Here is a 20,686-nt window from a genome sequence, read left to right as displayed (position 1 = left end):
ATGATTATTGTGATGTCGTCTGCGTAAATGAAGAATTTGAGCTTGAAGCTGTGCAGGAGGTTTCCCAGGGAGACGAGATAGACATTGAATAGGGTGGGGGATAGTGGTGAGCCTTGGGGAACCCTACAGGAATTGTCCCAGCTGTGGGAGAAAGAGTCGTTCTTGATCACTCTTCTCTCTTCCTTCCTGCACTCTCCCCTATGGTTCAGCATTTCTCCCTCTCTCTTCCCTCACTCCCATTGCCAGGCATCTTTTTATTACTTCATTCTTCCCCTGGATCCATCATCTCCCTCCTCCTCCTCCCTCTCATCCACCCCATGTCCAACCTCTCTCTCTCTCCTTCCATTGCATCCCTCCCCCCATGCAGCATTTTCTCCATCCCTTCCACTGCCACATCCAACATTTCTGTTTCTTTCCCACTGTCCACCATCTCTCTCTCCCCCACCTTGTGCCCTGGGTCAAACCTCTCTATCCCCCTCCATGCACCATCTCTCCCTTCCTCCCCTCCATTATCATGTGCAACATTTCACCCGCTCTCCTCACCAAGCATGTCGCACCTCCCCTTGCCATTACAGCATCGTTCATTCCTCCCTCACCTGTACTCTCTTCTTTCTAGTAAGGCTTGCTTCATCAGGTCACAGTATCGGCAGTGATTCTCACAAATAATACTCCTGGCAGAATTCTGCACAACTGCGCAATGCAGAATTTTCACAGAATTGCACAGTCGTGCAGAATTCCCATTCAGAATCTCAGACGGTGTCAGCTTCAACGGACCATAGTGATTCTTACACACTGCCTGCCATGGAGAGACTTCTGGGTTAGCGGCAGGCAGCATGTGGGAATTGCTGCTGATACCATGACCCGATGAAGCTGACACCGAGATTCTGTGCGGGAAAAGGAGAATTCTGAGCAACTGTGCACATTCTGTGGAAATCCTGCATTGCATAAGCACGCAGAATTCTGCTAGGGTATTATTTGTTTTGACACAGTTAGAACAAATATTTTCAGTGTTATAGGTTCTCCTCTCTTGAGAGCAGGAACATTCCCTTCAAGATCATAATAATAATACTCATAATTTATTTACAGTATATACAGCAACAGCTGCATAGTTCAGAGCAGTTTACAATAAGAGAACCGGTAATCACCGGGAATTTACAATCATAAAAAGCAATCATAGTAGTCAATATAAAACATTTCAAATAAGTAAGTTTTCACCTATCGCCTAAAAACAAGATAAGAATGTGAATGTAATCCAACAACCTGACAATTCCTACCATAGTCGCACCACCTGAAATAAAAACAATTTATCTACATAGCGGCATCTAGATCGACCCTGGACTGAAGGGAAGGTTAAGCAATTAGTCCTACGAGTGACCTGGGAAGAAGTAGTAAACCAAAACCGCTCTACCAGATAGACTAAAATGGTTAAGGGGCTGGAGGAGTTTCCGTACAGTGAGAGATTAGAGAAACTGGGCCTCTTCTCCCTTGAAAAGAGGAGATTGAGAGGGGACATGATCGAAACATTCAAGATACTGAAGGGAATAGACTTAGTAGATAAAGTCAGGGTGTTCACCCTCTACAAGGTAGAGAGTACGAGAGGGCACTCTCTAAAGTTGAAAGGGGATAGATTCCGTACAAACGTAAGGAAGTTCTTCTTCACCCAGAGAGTGGTAGAAAGCTGGAACGCTCTTCCAGAGGCTGTTAAAGGGGAAAGTACCCTCCAAGGATTGAAGACAAAGTTAGACAAGTTCCTGCTGAACCGGAATGTATGCAGGTAGGGCTGGTCTCAGGGCAGCGGACTGCTGAGCACGATGGACCACTGGTCTGACTCAGCAGTGGCAATTCTTATGTTCTTAACAGAGGACAGATCGCTGCTGAAATAATTCTCTAGAATTTATCTATATCTATCTATCTATCTATGGTGTTCTTTTTCCTTGGTGCTCTACTCCTCCTCCTCCTCCTCCTATTCTCCTTTACTATTTGGTATTGTTTTTCCTTTCAATTTTTTTATTTTATAATGTTAACTTTGCAAATTGCTTAGATAGTCCTCTGATGGGCAGTATATCAAATTTTTAATAAACTGAACTTGAAATTTAATAAACTTGAAAAATCTGGATTACACAAGGCCCTTGAACTCATGTAATTTATGACAGCCCAATGTTTACCATGAGCGCTGAAAGCTGTGCAATCTATGCCTGCAGCACCCTTCCATGTCTCTCTACACTTATCTCCTTCTATGCTCCCCTCTGAACTCCGTTAATGAGGTATGTCTCTCCTATCCGTACCCTTCTCCTCGACTGTCGGCTCCAGACTCCATCCTTTGTGTCTTGCTTCACCATATGCCTGGAACAGACTGCCTGAGTCATTACGCCAGGCTCTGTCTCTAGCAGAATTCAAATCCAAGCCAAGAACCCACTTTTTCGAGGCTGCTCTCAACTCCTAACTCCCACTCACTGTAAGATACCTATGTTCATCCTAGCATTCTGCAAGAAAATCCCCCACCATCTATATGTCCTGTCTGTCTAAATTAGATTGTAAGCTGTCCTGAGCAAGGACTGTCTATTACATGTTATGATGTGTATGGGAGACCCTCCTCCGACTACAATTAGAAATGCTTGCGCTCCTGTTGGGGGGGTTGGGGGGAACCTCCCTAGTACACTGAAAACTCCCATTCTCCTTCCCTTTTTCGGTCTTCCGGAGTTTTCAGTGTAGTGGGGGGGGAGGGGTTTCCCCCCCCACACACACCCCAACAGGAACGCGAGCACTTCTAAGTGTAGTCAGGGGGTTCCCCTCACCCCCCTCAGAGCGCAAATGGGAATGGCAGAAGCGGCGGTGTGCATTTGTCCTGCGTGCATATGTTGCCACGGGATTGTTGGCATGCCAAAGTCCTCCGCGCGTGTGACGGGTCACCCTTTCAGCATTATAGAAATGACGAATAGTAGCAGTAAACCAAAGTGTACAACTTTAGAGTACAAAGGAGAGAATAGCATTGTATTTAGGCCAGGGTTCATATCCCACTGCTGTTCCTTGTGACCTTAACATTTCATTATCTCAAGTACCAGCTAGAATTGCTAGCATGTGATAACTATTAATGGGTGTGATTAATAACTAGAGCCTCCTGCATAAAATGGGACCTGTGGTAACATGCATTAATGTGATAGCCAATGTTAATATGGAAGCGCATGTTAATAACTCTAGCATAGATTTAAGCCTTTCTTAATTAAGTTGCTAATGGAGTGGGAATATGTAAACCAAAGTCCCCTAAGACTGCTATGCTAATATGTTGTTTTTATTGTTATTATTTTATGTTATTAGAAGGTTCCTCTCTATGGATCTAAGTAGACCGTATTTTTAAGAGCTAATTACTGGCTAATAGGGATGCCTTAATTAAATAGTAGCCTTCTAATTGGTTCAAGGGCCTATAAATCAGAGATTAGGCCAGGGTGGGTGTGAAGGAATTAAAGTCTGAGATTTCCTTTGATTATTAGCTGTGCTTAATACTAATACCATTGTAACTTAAATTGGCCCCTTTATATTCTAGCCTATGAAAATGTAACAGAGCTTATATGCTAAAAAGCCAAACTTAAATAAAAACTATTAAACAAAAAATAACCCCCTCTTTTACGAAGACGCACTAAGCATTATAGCGCACGCTAAATCGGCTACCGCACCTTAGTAAAAGGACCCATAAGTGAGCAGAGTGACATAAAGTCCCTCAGGTTACCCCAACTGTGTGCCATGGTACAGTGGTGTGCCACGAGAGATTCCAGAATTTTACTTTATTTTTTAAAAGTCCCTTTATAAGTATATACTAGAACTAGTGTTTAAGCCCGTTACATTAACAGGTGCTAGAATAGATGTGTAGACTTTTAGCACAATGGGTCGCTGAGGCGTTTCTTTCTTTCTTACTTTATGTTTTTTATCTCTCTCCCTGCCCCCCTTTCTTTCTGTCTCTGTCCCCCTGTGTGTCTCTGTCTCTTCCCTGGCCCCCTGTCTTACTGTCTCTCTCCCTGGCTGTCTGTCAGTCTTTCTTTGTTTCTGTATCTTCTCCCTTCGCGAGTGTGGGGCAGTTGTAGGCACACATGCGCCCTCCTTCCGGCCACGGACATACGGAACACGCAGGTAGGAGTGCGCATGTGCCGCTTAGGGTTTTATCTAGTCATTAAGCCTGTTACATTAACGGGTGCTAGAATATATGTCTGTCTGTCTCCCTCCCGCTGACTCTCTCTCTCCCTGGCCCCCTTTCTCTGTGTGTCTTTCTGTCCCTCCCTGCCCCTGTGTCTTTCTCTCTTTCTGTCTCCCTCCCTCCCGCTGTCTGTCTGTCATTTTTTCCCATTTCCCTGTGCAGCAGCATTTCCATCCCACTTCCCTATGCAGCAGCAACAGCATTTTCCTCCTATCCCCCCCCCTTCCTGTGCAGAAGCAGCAGCAGCGGTATTTCCCTTCCCCTCCAGCTCCCTGTGTAGCAATAGCAGCATTTTCCCCCACCCCCCTTTCCCTTCTCTTACTGCGATCTGGCCTGCTCCGTTCGGCCCCTCCCCCTTTCATTGCGTTGTCCTGCCGATTTCCTCTCCCACGTCTGTCTCCGATGATGTCATCAGAGACGCGGCAGAGGAAATCGGCAGTAGAAGGGCGCGAAGCAGCGTGTTTAAAGTGCTGCCTACGCTGCTGGAGCTGGGAGGTTTGTGGAAGGTCAACAGGTGGAGTGGGGCTGCTCTCCACCACTCAGTTGCTGTCACCGAAATGCAAAGAGGGCCGCGAGTGTGGGGCAGTTGTAGGCACGCATGCGCACTTCTTCCGGCCACGGATATATGGAACACGCAAGTAGAAGTGCACATGCGCGGCTTAGGGTTTTATTATAGAGATAGATAGATGACATGCATGTTGCGTATGCATGAGTGTGTTAATGTTATGAGCGTCTGTGTGCGGAAGGGTACAACCATCTAGACAAGCATCATTCTTCGATGTGGCTTGTGAAAACTAACGGCAAGTAATTTATTTTTGATTTATTACGCAGTGATTATCCTAACTTGAGCAACAAAGCGATCAAGGCTTTGTTACAGTTTGGATTTTCTTGTCCTTGCGAACTTGGATTTTCAGCTCTGAGAGAGATTAAATAAAAAAAATAAAAAAAAGAGAACGACTGCAGATGGTGCATGATAAAATGTGTGTTTGCTTGTTGACTATCAAGCAGCGTTTTGAGTTAATTTGCACTCAAAAACAATCACATCCATCACATTGATTAGCAGTTCTACCTACTTTACCCCTCCTTTTACTAAACCGCAATAGCGATTATTAGCGCGGGGAGACGTGCTGAATGCTCTGCGCTGCTCCTGATGCTCGTAGGAACTCTATGAGCGTCAGAAACAGTATAGGTACGTTAGATAGATTGTGAGCCCACCGGGACAGATAGGGAAAATGCTTGAGTACCTGATTGTAAAAACCGCTTAGATAACCTCGATAGGCGGTATATAAAAAAAAAATCCTAATAATAATAAAAAAAAATCCTAATAATAGCCCATACCTGCAGTAGCTTAATGACTTTAAATAAATAACTCTCAAATTTAATTTTTTTGTTGGTTGTGCAATTTTATAATTTCAATTATATTGTGCCACGATAAACATTTGCTTCATTTAGTGTGTCGGACCTAAAAAAGTTTAAGAGACACTGCTCTTTCCCCAAGTCTAAGAAGTTTAGAACAAACGCTAGGAAGTTCTTTTTCACACAGAGGGTGGTGGATACATGGAACGCGCTACCGGAGGATGTGATAAGCAGGAGCACGCTACAGGGGTTCAAAGAAGCTTTGGATAGGTACTTGGAAGACAAAGGGATTGAGGGGTACAGATAAGAGTAGAGGTAGATTATAGGGATGGGATTAGAGGTAAGTTATAAAATTAATCAGGGATCACTGTTCAGGCACTAGGCGCGGGAGCGGACCGCTGAGCAAGATGGACCTCTGGTCTGACTCAGCGGGGGCAACTTCTTATGTTCTTATGTTCTTATAATACGTAAACTGCTTTGATTGTAACCACAGAAAGACAGTACAGTGGAACCTTGGTTTGCGAGCATAATTCGTTCCAAAAGCATGCTCGTAAACCAAAGTGCTCGTATATCAAAGCGAGTTTCCCCATAGGAAGTAAGGGAAACTCACTTGATTGGTTCCACATCCCTCCCCTCCACGAGGCCACTGGAGCTGCTCGCTTCCACCCCACCCCACCACATCCCAAGAAGACCCCCGCATCCCCGAGGCCACTGGCGTACTTCCACCCCATCCCCGAGAACTGGAATCGCCCCCCCCCTCACCGAGAACCTGCATTGCCCGCCCAAACCCAAACCCTTATTACGATCTGGCACCGGCACGCAGCACCAACCCACAGGACATACCGATGCCGGTGCTGGAAGAGCCTGCTTTTTGCTGCTGATCTCTGCTGGCCTGGGCCTTGAGCATCTGCGCATGCTCATGGCCTTCTGGCTCCCGCTCTCTCTGAGAATCTCATTTGAATCTCGGAGAGAGCGGGAGCCAGAAGGCCTTGAGCATGCGCAGATGCTCAAGGCCCAGCCCAGCAGAGATCAGCAGCAAAAGGCAGACTCTTCCAGCACCGGCATCGGTATGTCCTTTGGGTTGGTGCTGCATGCCGGTGCCAGATTGCGGTAAGGGTTTGGGTTTGGGCAGGTGGGTGATGCTGGTTGTCGGGGGTGGGGGCTCGTAAGTCATCGCTCGGTTTGTGAGGCATGATTTGCAAGAGTGTTTTGCTCGTCTTGCAAAACACTCGCAAACTGTATATCAAATCCCATCAGTGGTTTAGTAAGGGTGAGTGTGGCCCCAGGGGGTTTCACCCCTCTCCCACCCTCTTCCCCACCCCTCCCCCACCACGTGTGCACCCTCTTCGCTGCCCCACATTGCCCCCAGCTCTGCCCTGTTTTGCTTCCAGCCCCGCCTGTTCACCCCAGCCCTGCCCCCCCAAAAAAAAACCTCACCTCCTCCTCTTCCCTGAGCTCGGGGGCCACGTCTGGAAGACCTCTGAGAATGCGTGGATGCAAGTGATGTCATCGCGTCACATCCGCTCATGCTCAGAGGTCTTTCAGGTGTTTCCCTGAGCTCTGGCAGATCCAGGGCCTTCCAAATCCTGGACAAAATGCCAGGTTTTCAAAATCCTCTAAAAAAGAGGACGTGTCCGGGTAACCCTAATTGCATATAAAAAGGCACTACTGTGGGGCATGCTGAGGCGTTCTGTTTTCACTAAAATGTTCCAATTTATTTTCAAGCGCAGAGGCATGTTTGGGGGCAGAGAGTAGGCATGGCTATGCCAATTGGCTAGTGCATGGGCATTGTGGTGTGCTTGCCAATAAGCATGTGATTAGCATGGGAGTCTTTAGAGCCTAAAACAGTGGTCTTCAGTGCAAGGCCCGGGAGCCAATTGTGGCCCTCAGAGACCTCTGGGATGGCCCCCATTGTCTTTATGGGCTTTTAACCTACTACTCTGCCTCTCTACCCAGGCTCAGGACAGAAAGGGGAAAGGGAATGGGGGGCAGGGCCAAATGCTTGAAGGATAAGTCATTTGCAATAGACAAAAGAGGATACATTTGGAAATGCTCACAATACTGAGGATATGAAGTCTGAAGGTGGGCTGGTGGGGAAGGATGTAGGGTTACCAGACGTCAGGATTTCCACGGACATGTCCTCCTTTTGAGGACATGTCCGGAGGTCCGGACGGCTTTTTAAAACCCGGCACTTTGTCTGGGTTTTGAAAAGCTTCCCCCGAAATTGTGTCGGGCAAGAGGGCATCCACGCATGCGCGGATGCCAGGCGATAACATCACTTGCGGATGCCCTCTTGCCTGACCAGAGCAAGCAGCGGGGGCAGGACTGGGGTGTAACGGGGCGGGGATGGGCAGGCCTGGGGGCGGGTCTAGGGGGTCCAGATTTTATGAATGTAAAATCTGGCAACCCTAGATGAATGTCGCTGACACACACTGGCCTGCAGTGTCATGGCCATACATGGGAAGATATTTGGCGGCTCTGCTTCAGGTCATTAGAATCCAAAGTGGCCTGAGCTTTAAAATTAATGAACCCCACTGGCTTAGATAATAGGTGTGATATTCTATAATTGACGCCGACACTTAGGGTTTGGCAGGTGCCTAAGTTAATTGAGAAATGCCATTTAAAATGGTGAAAAATGGTAAAAAATAAAGTGCCTTCCGGCGCCTAAATAAAAGGTGCCAGAATTGTACCTACGTAGGTGCTTTTTGGCACTTAACACCACTATGGGCATAGCTAACGCCAGAAGAGGCATTAGGCGCAATTCATGGCATAGATAGGCACCGAAATGTAGGATCGGAAAACTCTGGCCTACATTTCTGTCGCCTAACTTTTGCAGAGGCGCAATTCTCCATAGGGCACTGTCGCATTATTGACACATGTTCGGCGGCTGCTTTATAGGCAGCCACCAATATCGGTGCCCTATAGAGAATCCTCATCCTTCTTGACCTGTCTTCTGCCTTTGATTCTGTTAATCACAGCTTGCTCCTTGATATTCTGTCCTCACTTGGATTCCGCAAATCTGTCCTCTCCTGGTTTGCCTCCTCCCTCTCCCATTGCATCTTTACTATATGTGTTGGTGGGTCCTCTTCTCCTCCCATGGCACCTATATGCTGATGACTCCCAGATCTACCTCTCTACACCCGAAATTTCACCTAAAGTCCAAGAAAAAGTCTCTGCCTGTTTGTCCGCCAAGCCCCTTCCCTTGTTTAAAAACAGACTGGAAACCCACCTTTTTGATATGGCCTTCAATCCATAACCCTACTCCCCACTGCCCTCCAATCCAGCCAGCAGATTAACTGTTCCCCTTAACTGTATCCATGACATCCTGTTTGTCTTTGGGAAGCAGAGCTGAGATTGTGATGTCATAATGCCTCATTCCACCAATAAGAGCCAATCTCATCAGTGACGTCACAATGGCTGCCCTCCAACCCAGCCCGCTTATAAACCGTTCCCCCTTAACTGTATCCATGACATCCTGTTTGTCTATCTTTCTTGTTTAGATTATAAGCTTTTTGAGCAGGGACTATCTTCTTTGTGACTCTACAGCACTGTGTACGTCTGGTAGCGCTGTAGAAATAATTAATAGTTGTAGTAGTAGAATCCGGGCCTAGGAGTAGTTAGGGGTTCATGCACGAAGGGCCATGTGCAAATGTGAAAATTAGTGTGTGGTCATTATTGCAAACATGGCAAATATGGCCATTTTACAGCCATGCTAAAGGTGGCCTCAGCGCACAGAAAAACCACACGCTAGTCATAGTGCAGCTTAAGAAAGCTGTGCAGCTCAACCCACTGCTTGATCCCGTCTCTTGCTTCCTTTTGAAAACAGTTATTGGTATATTAACTTTTTAGAGCCCCTTCAGACATCTGCAGCCTGTAGACGTAGTCAACGTTTGCTCTGTAGCATGTGTAGAAACAAAAGGGCCTTGTTTTTTTTTCCCCCCCACATAACTCTCCATCTGAGAAAAGATAGAAAAGAAATTGCCGAGGATTACCAGGTCTATGAATTTCTTCCCCACAGATGTAATTATATTGTTCTCTTTTTGAAGACAGTATTTTCTATGCCTACCTGGAAGATATGCTATTCATAGAAAGGAAGGATACATTCTGAACTGGGAACACATTACAGTAAAGTGGAAAAAAAAGTCTTATTGTTTTGAAATGGTGTCTGCTGGTAACAAAGGGTTGAAAAACACCATCTGGTTTGTTTAATTGAATGGATTGAAGCTAATTAATTCATTGATTTGCTATCTGGTATATTTAATTTGATACCTGTTGGGGGTTAGCGTATTGATTAATCTGCTTTGTTTTTGAGTGTGGTGGCAATGAATTTGAACCACGAAATAAATGCTCCAGAATGCTCTGATATTATCTGTAGGAGAAATGAGCATCTTGTTGGAAGGAAATAACAAATTGATGCAGGCATGGGCTTATTAAATATAGATCCTCTTGTATTAACTTGTGTTAACAAGCTAATTAGAATTTAGCTCATAGTTAATAAATAGGCCCCCACTGAGAACTGTAGTGCATTCATTGTTTAGAGGCAGACATCCAGGTCAGGACATTAAGTTCTACTAGTTTTGAAATACGTGGAGGGGCATTTTCAATATAATGGCTAAATCCGAGTTTGGACGTTTGTGGAATATGTTCAAAATTCCTGCAGCAAGCATGGGTGTCAGGTCAAAAGCGCGCCGGGACAAAGGCGCGCGCAGACAATTGAGCGCAGCGCGGAGGTGCGTGCCGCACAAAATTACTGTTTTTACGGCTCCGACGGGGGTGTGTGTGGGGGGAATCCCCCCACTTTACTTAATAGATTTTGCGCCGCGTTGTGGGGGCGTTGTGGGGGGTTGTAAACCCCCCACATTTTACTGAAAACTTCACTTTTTCCCTGTTTTTAGGGGAAAAGTTAAGTTTACAGTATAATGTGGAGGGTTACAACCCCCCCAAGCCCCCCACAACGCCGGCGCGATCTCTATTAAGTAAACTGGGGGGGCTCCCCCCCCAAAACCCCCCGTCAGAGCCCCTAAAAACTGTAATTTTCTTCAGCGCGCGCCTCCGTCTTGCGCTCCGTTGTCGACGCGCGCCTTTGTCTTTCGCCGACTTGTCTATGAACCGCAAGCATGACCATTTTCAAAACACTTGTAGAATCATACCTAGTGGCAGCTTATGTAAATGCTCTTATTTCAAAAGAAGCTCTGGAATGAGAGGGCATAGGATGAAGTTAAGAGGTGATAGGCTAAGGAGTAATCTAAGGAAATACTTTTTTACAGAAAGGGTGGTAGATGCTTAACACAGTCTCCCGGAAGAGATGGTGGAGACAGAGACTGTGTCTGAATTCAAGAGGGCCTGGGATAAGCACAAGGGATCTCTTTGAGAGAGGAAGAGATAATGGTTATTGTGGATGGGCAGACGGGATGGACCATTTGGCCTTTAACTGCCATCATGTTTCTATGTTTCTAGGTGTACTTAGGCGTTGCTAGGTGCCATTGAGGTGGGTGCCAGTACATTAAGGCTAGGTCAGTATGCTGCAAACTTTTTGAAGCCGTGGCTCACTAAACATGGGGCCCTGGCTTGAGGGCATCCAGAAATGCGTGGATGTTGACATGATGATGTCATGCGAATGCGTCATCTCATCACATCGACATCCGTGCATGCGCAGATGCCCTCCAGCTGCAGCCCTGGTGCATTTTTTTCTCATGTGAGCGACAAGCGTTAAAAAAAATTTTCATGCGAGTAACAAGTTCTATAACTGAACAATTTTCCATATTTGCAAATAATTTTGTGAGCGACTAAGTAAAATCTGTGAGCGACGCTCCTAGAATGTATGAGCAGTTGCTCATGTGCTTAGCTTAGAGCAGGGATGTCAAAGTCCCTCCTCGAGGGCCGCAATCCAGTCGGGTTTTCAGGATTTCCCCAATGAATATGCATGAGATCTATTAGCATACAATGAAAGCAGTGCATGCAAATAGATCTCATGCATATTCATTGGGGAAATCCTGAAAACCCAACTGGATTACGGACCTCAAGGAGGGACTTTGACACACCTGTCTTAGAGGGAATATAACTCTCAACCACTGAGCATTCATTGGTCAGGAAAATTTTCCTCTAACATTAATTTCACTGTCTTTAATTAAGAATATTGTTGTCAAAAATATTTAATGACAAATTTGTTGAATGATATTTGAAAATCAGCAATGACTTAACTGAATGCGGGTGTTCTGGACTCAGAGCTTCCCCGTCTCACATTTGCTTCATCAGGTGTCAACGCTGCACTGGAGAATATTTCAAACAGCTCTAAAAGGTAATTACACCGAGATGAAAACAGAATGTGAAAAAAGGTGACGGGCAGCTCAATTTTGCTGAAAAAAAATCTTTTTAAAATTACCATGCCAGTGCGTTGCAGACGCTTTCACCACTGTGGGTTCAAATCCCTCGCTGCTCCTTGTGACCCTGGGCAAGTCACTTAATCCCCTCATTGCCCCAGGTACACTAGCTAGAGTTTGAGCCCACTGGGACAGATAGGGAAATATGATAAAGTACCTTTTCAGGCAGCCTTATGGACTAGGGATTTAACTCATATATTCAAATTCCCAAATTCGTATCAACAATTTCGACGTGCCTTAAAAACGTATCTTTTTAGGGAATCTTTCGGAAGTTAGATATTGGATGTTTATTCATTTGTATTACTAGTCTTTGGAACTGCATAGAATTTAATGGTTTTTGTGGTATACAAGTGAGTTTTATGTTATGTTATGTTACATATTACCCGGTATTAAAAAATGGCTGTGCAGCGTTTTAACTAAGCTACTAATGTTTAACCTGTGTCAGTCTGATTTACACCCCCACACCTTTTACAAAACCGCGGAAGCGATTTTTAGCGCAGGCTGGCGTGCTGAATGCTCTGCGCTTAACCCGACGCTCATAGGAACTCTATGAGTGTCAGGAGCAGCCCAGAGCATTCAGTGTGCTGGCCTGCGCTAAAAACTATATTCGCGGTTTTGTAAAAGAGGAGGTTAGATTGGTTTGGGTTTTTTTTTTCTACCATCTGTGTCTGATATTAAATATTGTACACTGTCTTATTTCTTTCCTTGAAATGTGAGTACAGTTCCTAATTTGTTGAAAAACTTTAATAAAAATGACTTGGACTTAAAAAAAAGAAAGGTTTGGTTCTAATATACAGGGGGGATTATTCCAGAGGATTGGGGCTAGCGCATATATTAAAAATATTAAATTTGAAGGGGTGCTGAAAAGTTCTGAGCCCAACCAAGAAGAGAACGACGTAGATATGGTTCAGTCAATGATCTGAAACAATGTCAAAAACATAGAATTTTGTTTCTGCAAATTGGCACTTACGGCCGGATTCTGTATATGGCGCCGCTGTCGACATCTGCCTAAAAAGCATCCACCAATTGCATGTCAAACACAGGACGGCACCATATACAAATTGTGCCTCCAGGCAAGAGAGGCGCCAGAGATGTAGGCCAGAGTTTTCCGGGCCTACATGTCTGGGGCCTATCTATGCCATGAATCGCACTTACATAAGCATTTTCTGGCGCCTAATGCCACTTCCGCGTTAGCCATGCCCATAGTGGAATTAGGCACCGGAAAGCACCTGCGTAGGCGTGATTATGGCACCTTTTATTTAGGCACGGTAGTCACTTGAACATCAGGGTCATTTGCTGTTTCTAACGGCGTTTGTCAATTAACTTAGCCAGCACTGGTTATAGAATGTCCCCGTTAATGAAATAAGATAACGCTCTTTTCAGCTACAGTGACAAAATAACGCTCAGAATATAGGAAGTTGATTGGTTGGGCTGAGAACTTTTCAGCACCCCCTTGTAATAGAAAAGATAGAGGTTAACATGATATGCCCAAAAAAGGTTCTAGAGGTAATGAGGTCACAAGCAGTAGGATCCAAAAATTAGGCTGACAGAGCGAAGCTATATTTCATTGTATGCTTTTTTTTTCCCTCTCTTTTAATATCTCTACCTAAAGTCAATTATCCTGTCGCTATTAAGGATGGCTTTGTGAGATTTCATGAGTAAGAATAGCTTGTTGTGAAGGATCCTTTACTGATGAGGGTGCTTGGAAAGAGCATCTACTCTTGTAATAATCATTTTTGTACTGTGTAGGTAGTAAAATCTTGATCCAAGAAAGAGCCTCTAGGGAGACTTTCTCTGCCTGTTCATACGAGGGGATGCTGAAAAGTTCTCAGCCCAAGCAACCAGCTTCCTAAATTCTGAGCGTTGTTTTGCCACTGTAGCTGAAAAGAGTGGTATCTTATTTCGTTAGGTGCCAAATTGCAGAAACAAAATTCTACATTTTTGACATTGCTTCAGATCATTGATTAAACCATATCGACATCATTCTCTTTTCGGTTGGGCTGAGAACTTTTCAGTACCCCTAGTAGTGTGAAGAGTTTGTCTGCAGTAAGCAGAGCTCATACTGTGATGTCATAATGCCTCAGTCATCGCGGGACCAATAAGAGCCAGCCTCATCAGTGATGTCACAGTGGCTTGATTGTCCTATACTTGGCTCACTTTTATTACATATGAGAGGGTGCTGAAATGTTCTCAGCCCAACCAACCAACTTCCTAAATTCTGAGCGTTGTTTTGCTACTTTAGCTGAAAAGAGTGTTATCTTATTTCATTAAGTGCCAATTTGCAGTAACAAAATTCTGTGTTCTGACATTATTTCAGAGAGTGGCATAGTAAGGAGGGGGGGGGGTCAAGGGTGGTCCACCCCGGGCACTGTCTTGGTGAGGGTGCAGGCACTCATACTCCTCGCCATTCTCCCTCTCCTTCCCTGTGCCCCCCCACACTGTTGTGCTTGCTCCCCGCTTCCCTTCCCCCGTACCTCTGTAACATTCCTGGTGCAAGCAGCAACCCCCAACCTGCTGTCGTGCCAGTGTTAGGGCAGGATTAATTTGTCGAAGGCCCCTAGGCACACAAGTACACTGGACCCCCTACCCCACCCCTCCCCTCCCCCCATGCCCCGCCCCTGCCTCACCCCCATCTATTTACCCATTTTCTTTTTTACTTCTTTATTCCCACTTTATTTCTTTTTTTTCTTTTATTTTAAAATTCAGAACAAACAACAACGATTACCATACCAGTGCCAGTGTACAGTTTTTCTTCTATGTAACCTACAAACATCTCTGAACAAAGTTCCCTTTCATTCCTAGAGGAAGAGATCTTCAGCTGGCAGGGCTTTGGGAAGCCCACCAATTTATATTTTGCATATGGATAGGAGGCACGGGGCAAGAAAATTTAGTGCCCATCATTTTATTGGACTAATGCATTTCTCACTTAGCTTTCAGAGGTTAAAACTTCTTTCTTCAGGTCAGTAAACTATACTGCTGTTACGGTATCCCGGTCCTGACCTGAGGAAAGGAGTTATGGTCTCTGAATTAGCAAAAAATGTATTAAAATTAGTCCAATGAACAGGACCACCTTATTTCCATTTTCTATTAATAAACGATTATCAACACAGTTACAATAATACTTTATCCTAAAGCAAAAATAAATAAAACAAATAGAAATGTTTTTCTACCTTTGTTGTCTGGCTTCTGCTTTCTTCATTTTCTCATCATTCTCTTCCTTCCATCCACTGCCTGCCCTCTCTCTGCCTCTTCCATATGGCATCTGCTCTCTTTCTTTGCCTCCAACCCAATTCCATCCAGTATCCTTCCCCCTTATGTCTCTCTCCCCTTTTCCTCCCCCTTCCATCAGCATCTGCCCCTTTCTCTCCCTCCACTACCCTTCCATACCATCTTGCCCACTTTCTCTCCCTCCTCCACCCTTCTATACCAACCTGCCCCACCACCCTGGCCCCTTTCTCTCCCCCCACCACCCTACTATGCTCTTCTCTCTCTCCCTTCAAACTAACCAGTGTCAAGAAGCAAGGTCCTGCAATGACTTCAGCTGCCGGCTCTGCTCAGGAAGTAAGTGATGTTAGAAGGGGTGGACCGGCAGACGTGGGGAGTTGCTGCAAGGTCCCGCGATGACTGCATCTGCCAGTCCACTCCCCTCCGACATCACTTCTTCCCTGAGCAGAGCCGGCAGATGCAGTCATTGCGGGACCTTTCAGCAACTCCCTGCGTCTGCCGGTCCACCCCCCTCTGACGTCACTTATTCTGGACATGTTGCTGTCAATGCCGGGGGGAGGGGGGTCAGGCCCAGGCCCAGCGCTGCCGATCTTTCCCAGGGGGCTCACGTTGCCGAAGGAATAAAAAACTGAGTCCTCTGTTTCTTCAGTGGGCCCCCTGACAACTTCGGGCCCTAGGCATGTGCCTACTGGGCCTACCCATCAATCTGTCCCTGGCCAGCGTCGGCTCTTTCTCTGTCATCACTGCCTGGACCTGTGCCTAGGAAGTGATATGAAACGATGGGTTATTTAGTTTATGAAGATTAAAGGTGACTAGTTATTATTATGAAATGAAAAGTGTCAAAAGTGTGGAATAACTCGTAAGTTTCATGGCTCCACATCATTCTTTTCTTGGTTGGACTGAGAACTTTTCAGTGGCTCCCACGTATGTGGAGCTGTTTACTCATGATGGAGGAAACTTTGAAACATGGCCATGCCAGGTATTTTGGTTCTATAATTTAACAAAGAATGTGGACTTTTCTTCACCTAGGGCCTGTTTTACAAAGCTGCGCTAGCGGCTGCTGCGTGGCAACAGCCCCGAAGCCCTTTAAATCTCTATGGGCTTCAGGGCCGTTACCGTGCGGCTTTGTAAAACAGGCCTCTAGTCTCTTCAAGATGCCTCTATCATCTGTGAATGTTGGGCCAACCTACAAAGAAACCTCTTTTCTCCAGGAACAATGACATTGCTACAACTCTGCACCAAATTGGTAAAGAGAAAAAAATGGAATAAAGAAATTGAATTACGGAAGAAGTAGCGCAGCACTTTTAATGTATTTCTTAATTGCCGTGGAGCTCTAGTGCTTAGTAACGTAGAACATCGACACTTTACGGGGTGAAGCAGCAAAGCTTCAATTCCGGGGAAATGATATTTGCCACGTTGGGAGAGCTTTGCTGACAAATTGTGATTTTTTTATTTTTTTAATCAACCTAGGCCTTTTCACAGAAATTGCACACTGCAGGCGGCGTCAACTTGAATGCTTCATCGGACATCTGTCAGTGACGTTGCTTTTCATTTCACGGCAGCTTAAGTTCTGTCTGAGAAGCAGGCAGCAGGTTTCCCCTACTGATTGTGAAATTGCCTTCTAAATGTTTTTCTTAGAGTTGGAGCAATGATTTTTTTTTTTTAAGAGTATTTTGCTGAAAAAAAATAATAATGAGTAAGCTGTATTCCAATCAGAATTATGTACACCAAATGATGTCAAACATGTTGGAATTTGTACACCAATCATTATCTCTTTTGCTAAGGTTAAGAGGTCAAAAGAACAGGAAAATAGTCTGAGGAGGCTCTGAAACATTACTGAAGACTAACGAATAGTGTTCTTATTAGGTGTTTGAGCTTCAGTGGATATTCCCTAATGTTATTTTGTGAGCGAGGTACCTACTCTCAAGCGTACTGGTATGGTGCTTGCAGGACATTAGGGTTCTCTGTATTTATTGGAAGCACTGACTCAGCAAATGGCTCCAGTTTGTCTTTGTTAACTCTGTTCACTTTACATCAAACTGGTGCCACTGAGGCATAAAGCGATCTTGTTCTCAACAGATTGTTTAAATGAAAGATTAACTAACTTTACATGCGACCATAGAATTGGTTCGGTGGTAGAGCCTTGACTTTGCTTTCTTGTGCAGAGTAACTTAAATCTAATTTTGGTCCAGCAGCCTGGCTTTGAGGCTGCCAAAAGGAAAAGCAGCGGTTTCATTTTCAGCTCTGTTGCGTTTTCTTGATTTCCACTTCATCACATTGATGGCTTAAACATGATCTTGTATGCTTCGTCTTCCATAGAATTAAGGCTGCGGCAAGTGTGAAGGTTGTGGCGGTAAGAGTCGACCGTGCAGAGCAATGGGAGGTTCAGCAAGACATAGATAACGGAGGACAGCAAACCACAGCTACCCTTGATTGTACGAGCCATGGGCCAGTAGAAGAAAGCAGGTAAGGTTTCTGTGCACGTTAATATAATATGAGCTTACATTTTTAGTATCTTGTATGAACCAGAATATGACTATTCCAGGGGTCTCAAAGTCCCTCCTTGAGGAACGCAATCCAGTTGGGTTTTCAGGATTTCCCTAATGAGTATGCATGAGATCTATGTGCATGCACTGCTTTCAATGCATATTCATTGGGGAAATCCTGAAAACCCGACTGTATTGCGGCCCTCAAGGAGGGACTTTGAGATTTCTGGACTATTCCTTTTGCCATTTTCCAGTATTCCTTCTAAGCCAGGGGTGTCAAAGTCCCTCCTCGAGGGCCGCAATCCAGTCGGGTTTTCAGGATTTCCTCAATGAATATGTATGAGATCTATTTGCTTTCATTTTATGCTAATAGATCTCATGCATATTGATTGGGAAAATCCTGAAAACCCAACTGGATTGCGGCCCTTGAGGAGGGACTTTGACACCCCAGTCCTAAGCTGTGAGGGAGTCTTCCACCTACGTTTCTGCCAGTGGGAGGTGCTGTTTTAGGATCACATTTTCAATAGCAAGGCACAGGCAAGCATTGCAGGATTCCAGAGAACCTGCCTGTCCCCTGCTATTGAAAATGTGATCCTTAAACAGCACTTCCCACTGGCAGGAACATAGATGGACGACACCCGCACAGCTTAGAGGGAACAGTGGTTTTCTCCCCTTTTCTCCTCTGCCATATTTCATCTCCCTCTCCAAGAATACCAAGGTGGCTTAGGGGGTCTCGACTAGCCTAAGAGTGGGAGGTATGCTTTCTCTGAAGAGTACCTTCAGTGTCACTTGTCAGCCGGAAGACTCCTTGGGCATGAGTATGCTACTTCTGTGACGACTAGTCTTTTCATGGTGCCATTTGATATTTTTAATAGTTTGACAGTTTTGTTTTTTTTCTGATTGCTTATGTAAACCTTGACCTTTGGAATCACTCTCCAGATCAGTGTATCGCAAACTGTGTGCCCTGGCACACTATAGTGCCGTAGCGAAATTCTGGGTGTGCCCCAAGATGCTGGCGAGGTGGAGAGAGGTACGTCGTGACGAGAGGTACGTCCTGTAGACCAGGGGTCCCCAAAGTCCCTCCTCGAGGTCCACAATCCAGTCGGGTTTTCAGGATTTCCCCAATGAATATGCGTTGAAAGCAGTGCATGCACATAGATCTCATGCATATTCATTGGGGAAATCCTGAAAACCCGACTGGATTGCGGCCCTCGAGGAGGGACTTTTGGGGACCCCTGCTGTAGACAGTCAGCCGGCACCAGCGCCTCTCCTCCTCCAGCACCTCCCACCGGCGTAGTAGTTGCAGGCTGGAGGGCCTCCGCGCAAACGCAGATGTTGATGCGATGACATCACATATGCATGTGACGCCATCACAACGACGTCCGCGCATTTCCAGATGCCCTCCAGCTGCGGCCCTGAGTTTAGTGTGCCGCAGCTTTAAAACATTTGCGGGACGCTGCTCTAGATGGTCACATAGGGTGTGCTCTGGAGCATGAAGCTGACCGGGAACACACTATTTTATTTTCAGGGGCGTAGGCTGAGACTGGGGATTCCCCAGGGGGATGAATAAGGCACCGCTCCGCACGTTCACAGTCACTCAGATATCAAAGAATTGCAGACCACACGATGGATGTGCTCTGAAACTCAATAGTTTACTCTGAAAAACAGACCGATTTCAAACAAACAGTCGGGGCCATTTATGCCAGAATTAGTTGAAATGCAGGGTAGCGAAAACATTATACACAGACACTTCCTTCCACTTATCTTGAGAACCGTGGAGTTCTCCCACAGAGTACATTTACACTCCAGCATCAGAGGTCAACAGCAGCAAATATTAGCACAAAATTGAAGCACTTACAGTTTTTGAGCCATGCTATGCTGGTTTTTGCCACCTCTGAAAAACTGAGAGGCCAGCAAGATATTCAAATAAGCGCTAGTGTTTTGATGCAGGGACTGTAGAAATTCTCCCGGCTGGTTATTTGAGCTCTGTAGTATTTTTGGTTGGCAGTTTAAAGATACCTGGTGGTTCAGCACTGATGATACAAAGGCACTCTTCTCTCTGTCTCCAATCAGCCCATGGCTAATGAGGTGGATTTCTGATTTCAAGACTCACAGCATAGGCAACATACAGCAAGTCTGGTACTTCTGAGTCCTGTCTATAAAAAGAAACTGCTTAAATGTGTTGACTGGGTCAGTAAAACATCGCTGTACATATTGATTCTGTGTCTACAATTTGGTTGGAGACGTCTTGTTGGAGGGCTTTCCCTATCACATAGGTCAGGACCTGGGAAGCAGAAGCCAAAAGACAAAATTCATAGTTAGGAACATCCTTCTTGACTTTCCTTCCAGGACTAAAATTTTATACCAGGACACATTCTATATACACTCCTCTGGTTATCAACATGGTCTGGCAGCTCACTGAAGAGTACCTTTCTGTATGGCAACCAGTGAGATCATCAGTTTCTCTTTTGTACTTCTCATTGGAGGAACCGGGTGGAATTTCGTAAGCACAAAATCTGTGCAAAATCCCACTGATTCCTACACTTATATGATTTCAGACTTGCACAGTAACTTGCAGCTCTACACTCTCGAGGAACGTAGGGAGAGGGGAGACATGATCGAAACATTTAAGTACCTCAAGTTAAGTACCTCATGTTGAAGTGGAAGATGATATTTTCTTTCTCAAGGGACCCTCGGCCACAAGAGGGCAACCGCTCAAACTCAGGGGCGGAAAATTTCATGGCGACACCAGAAAGTATTTCTTCACAGAGAGAGTGGTTGATCATTGGAACAAGCTTCCAGTGCAAGTGATCGAGGCAGACAGCGTGCTAGACTTTAAGAATAAATGGGATACCCATGTGGGATCCCTACGAGGGTCAAGATAAGAAAATTGGGTCATTAGGGCATAGACAGGGGGTGAGTAAGCAGAGTGGGCAGACTTGATGGGCTGTAGCCCTTTTCTGCCGTCATCTTCTATGTTTCTATGTTTCTATGTAACTTAAGAATGATATTGTGCACATTTTGAGCAAAACTTTTAAGTAGGCTTTTGCATC

General features: G+C 45.4%; 1 protein-coding gene across 1 annotated transcript in view; it reads left to right on the top strand.

The window, feature by feature from the left end:
- The window catches only part of TMEM132B (transmembrane protein 132B), a 709,727-nt gene that overhangs the window by 279,691 nt on the left and 409,350 nt on the right, over nucleotides 1-20,686 (top strand). The window contains exon 3 of the mRNA XM_033956153.1: nucleotides 17,467-17,613. Coding sequence (XP_033812044.1) covers nucleotides 17,467-17,613 — 147 coding nt within the window. The remainder of the gene's footprint in view (nucleotides 1-17,466; nucleotides 17,614-20,686) is intronic.

Source organism: Geotrypetes seraphini, chromosome 8, assembly GCF_902459505.1.
Source record: "Geotrypetes seraphini chromosome 8, aGeoSer1.1, whole genome shotgun sequence".
Classification (NCBI taxonomy): domain Eukaryota; kingdom Metazoa; phylum Chordata; class Amphibia; order Gymnophiona; family Dermophiidae; genus Geotrypetes; species Geotrypetes seraphini.
This window is presented reverse-complemented; position numbering and strand designations above follow the sequence as displayed.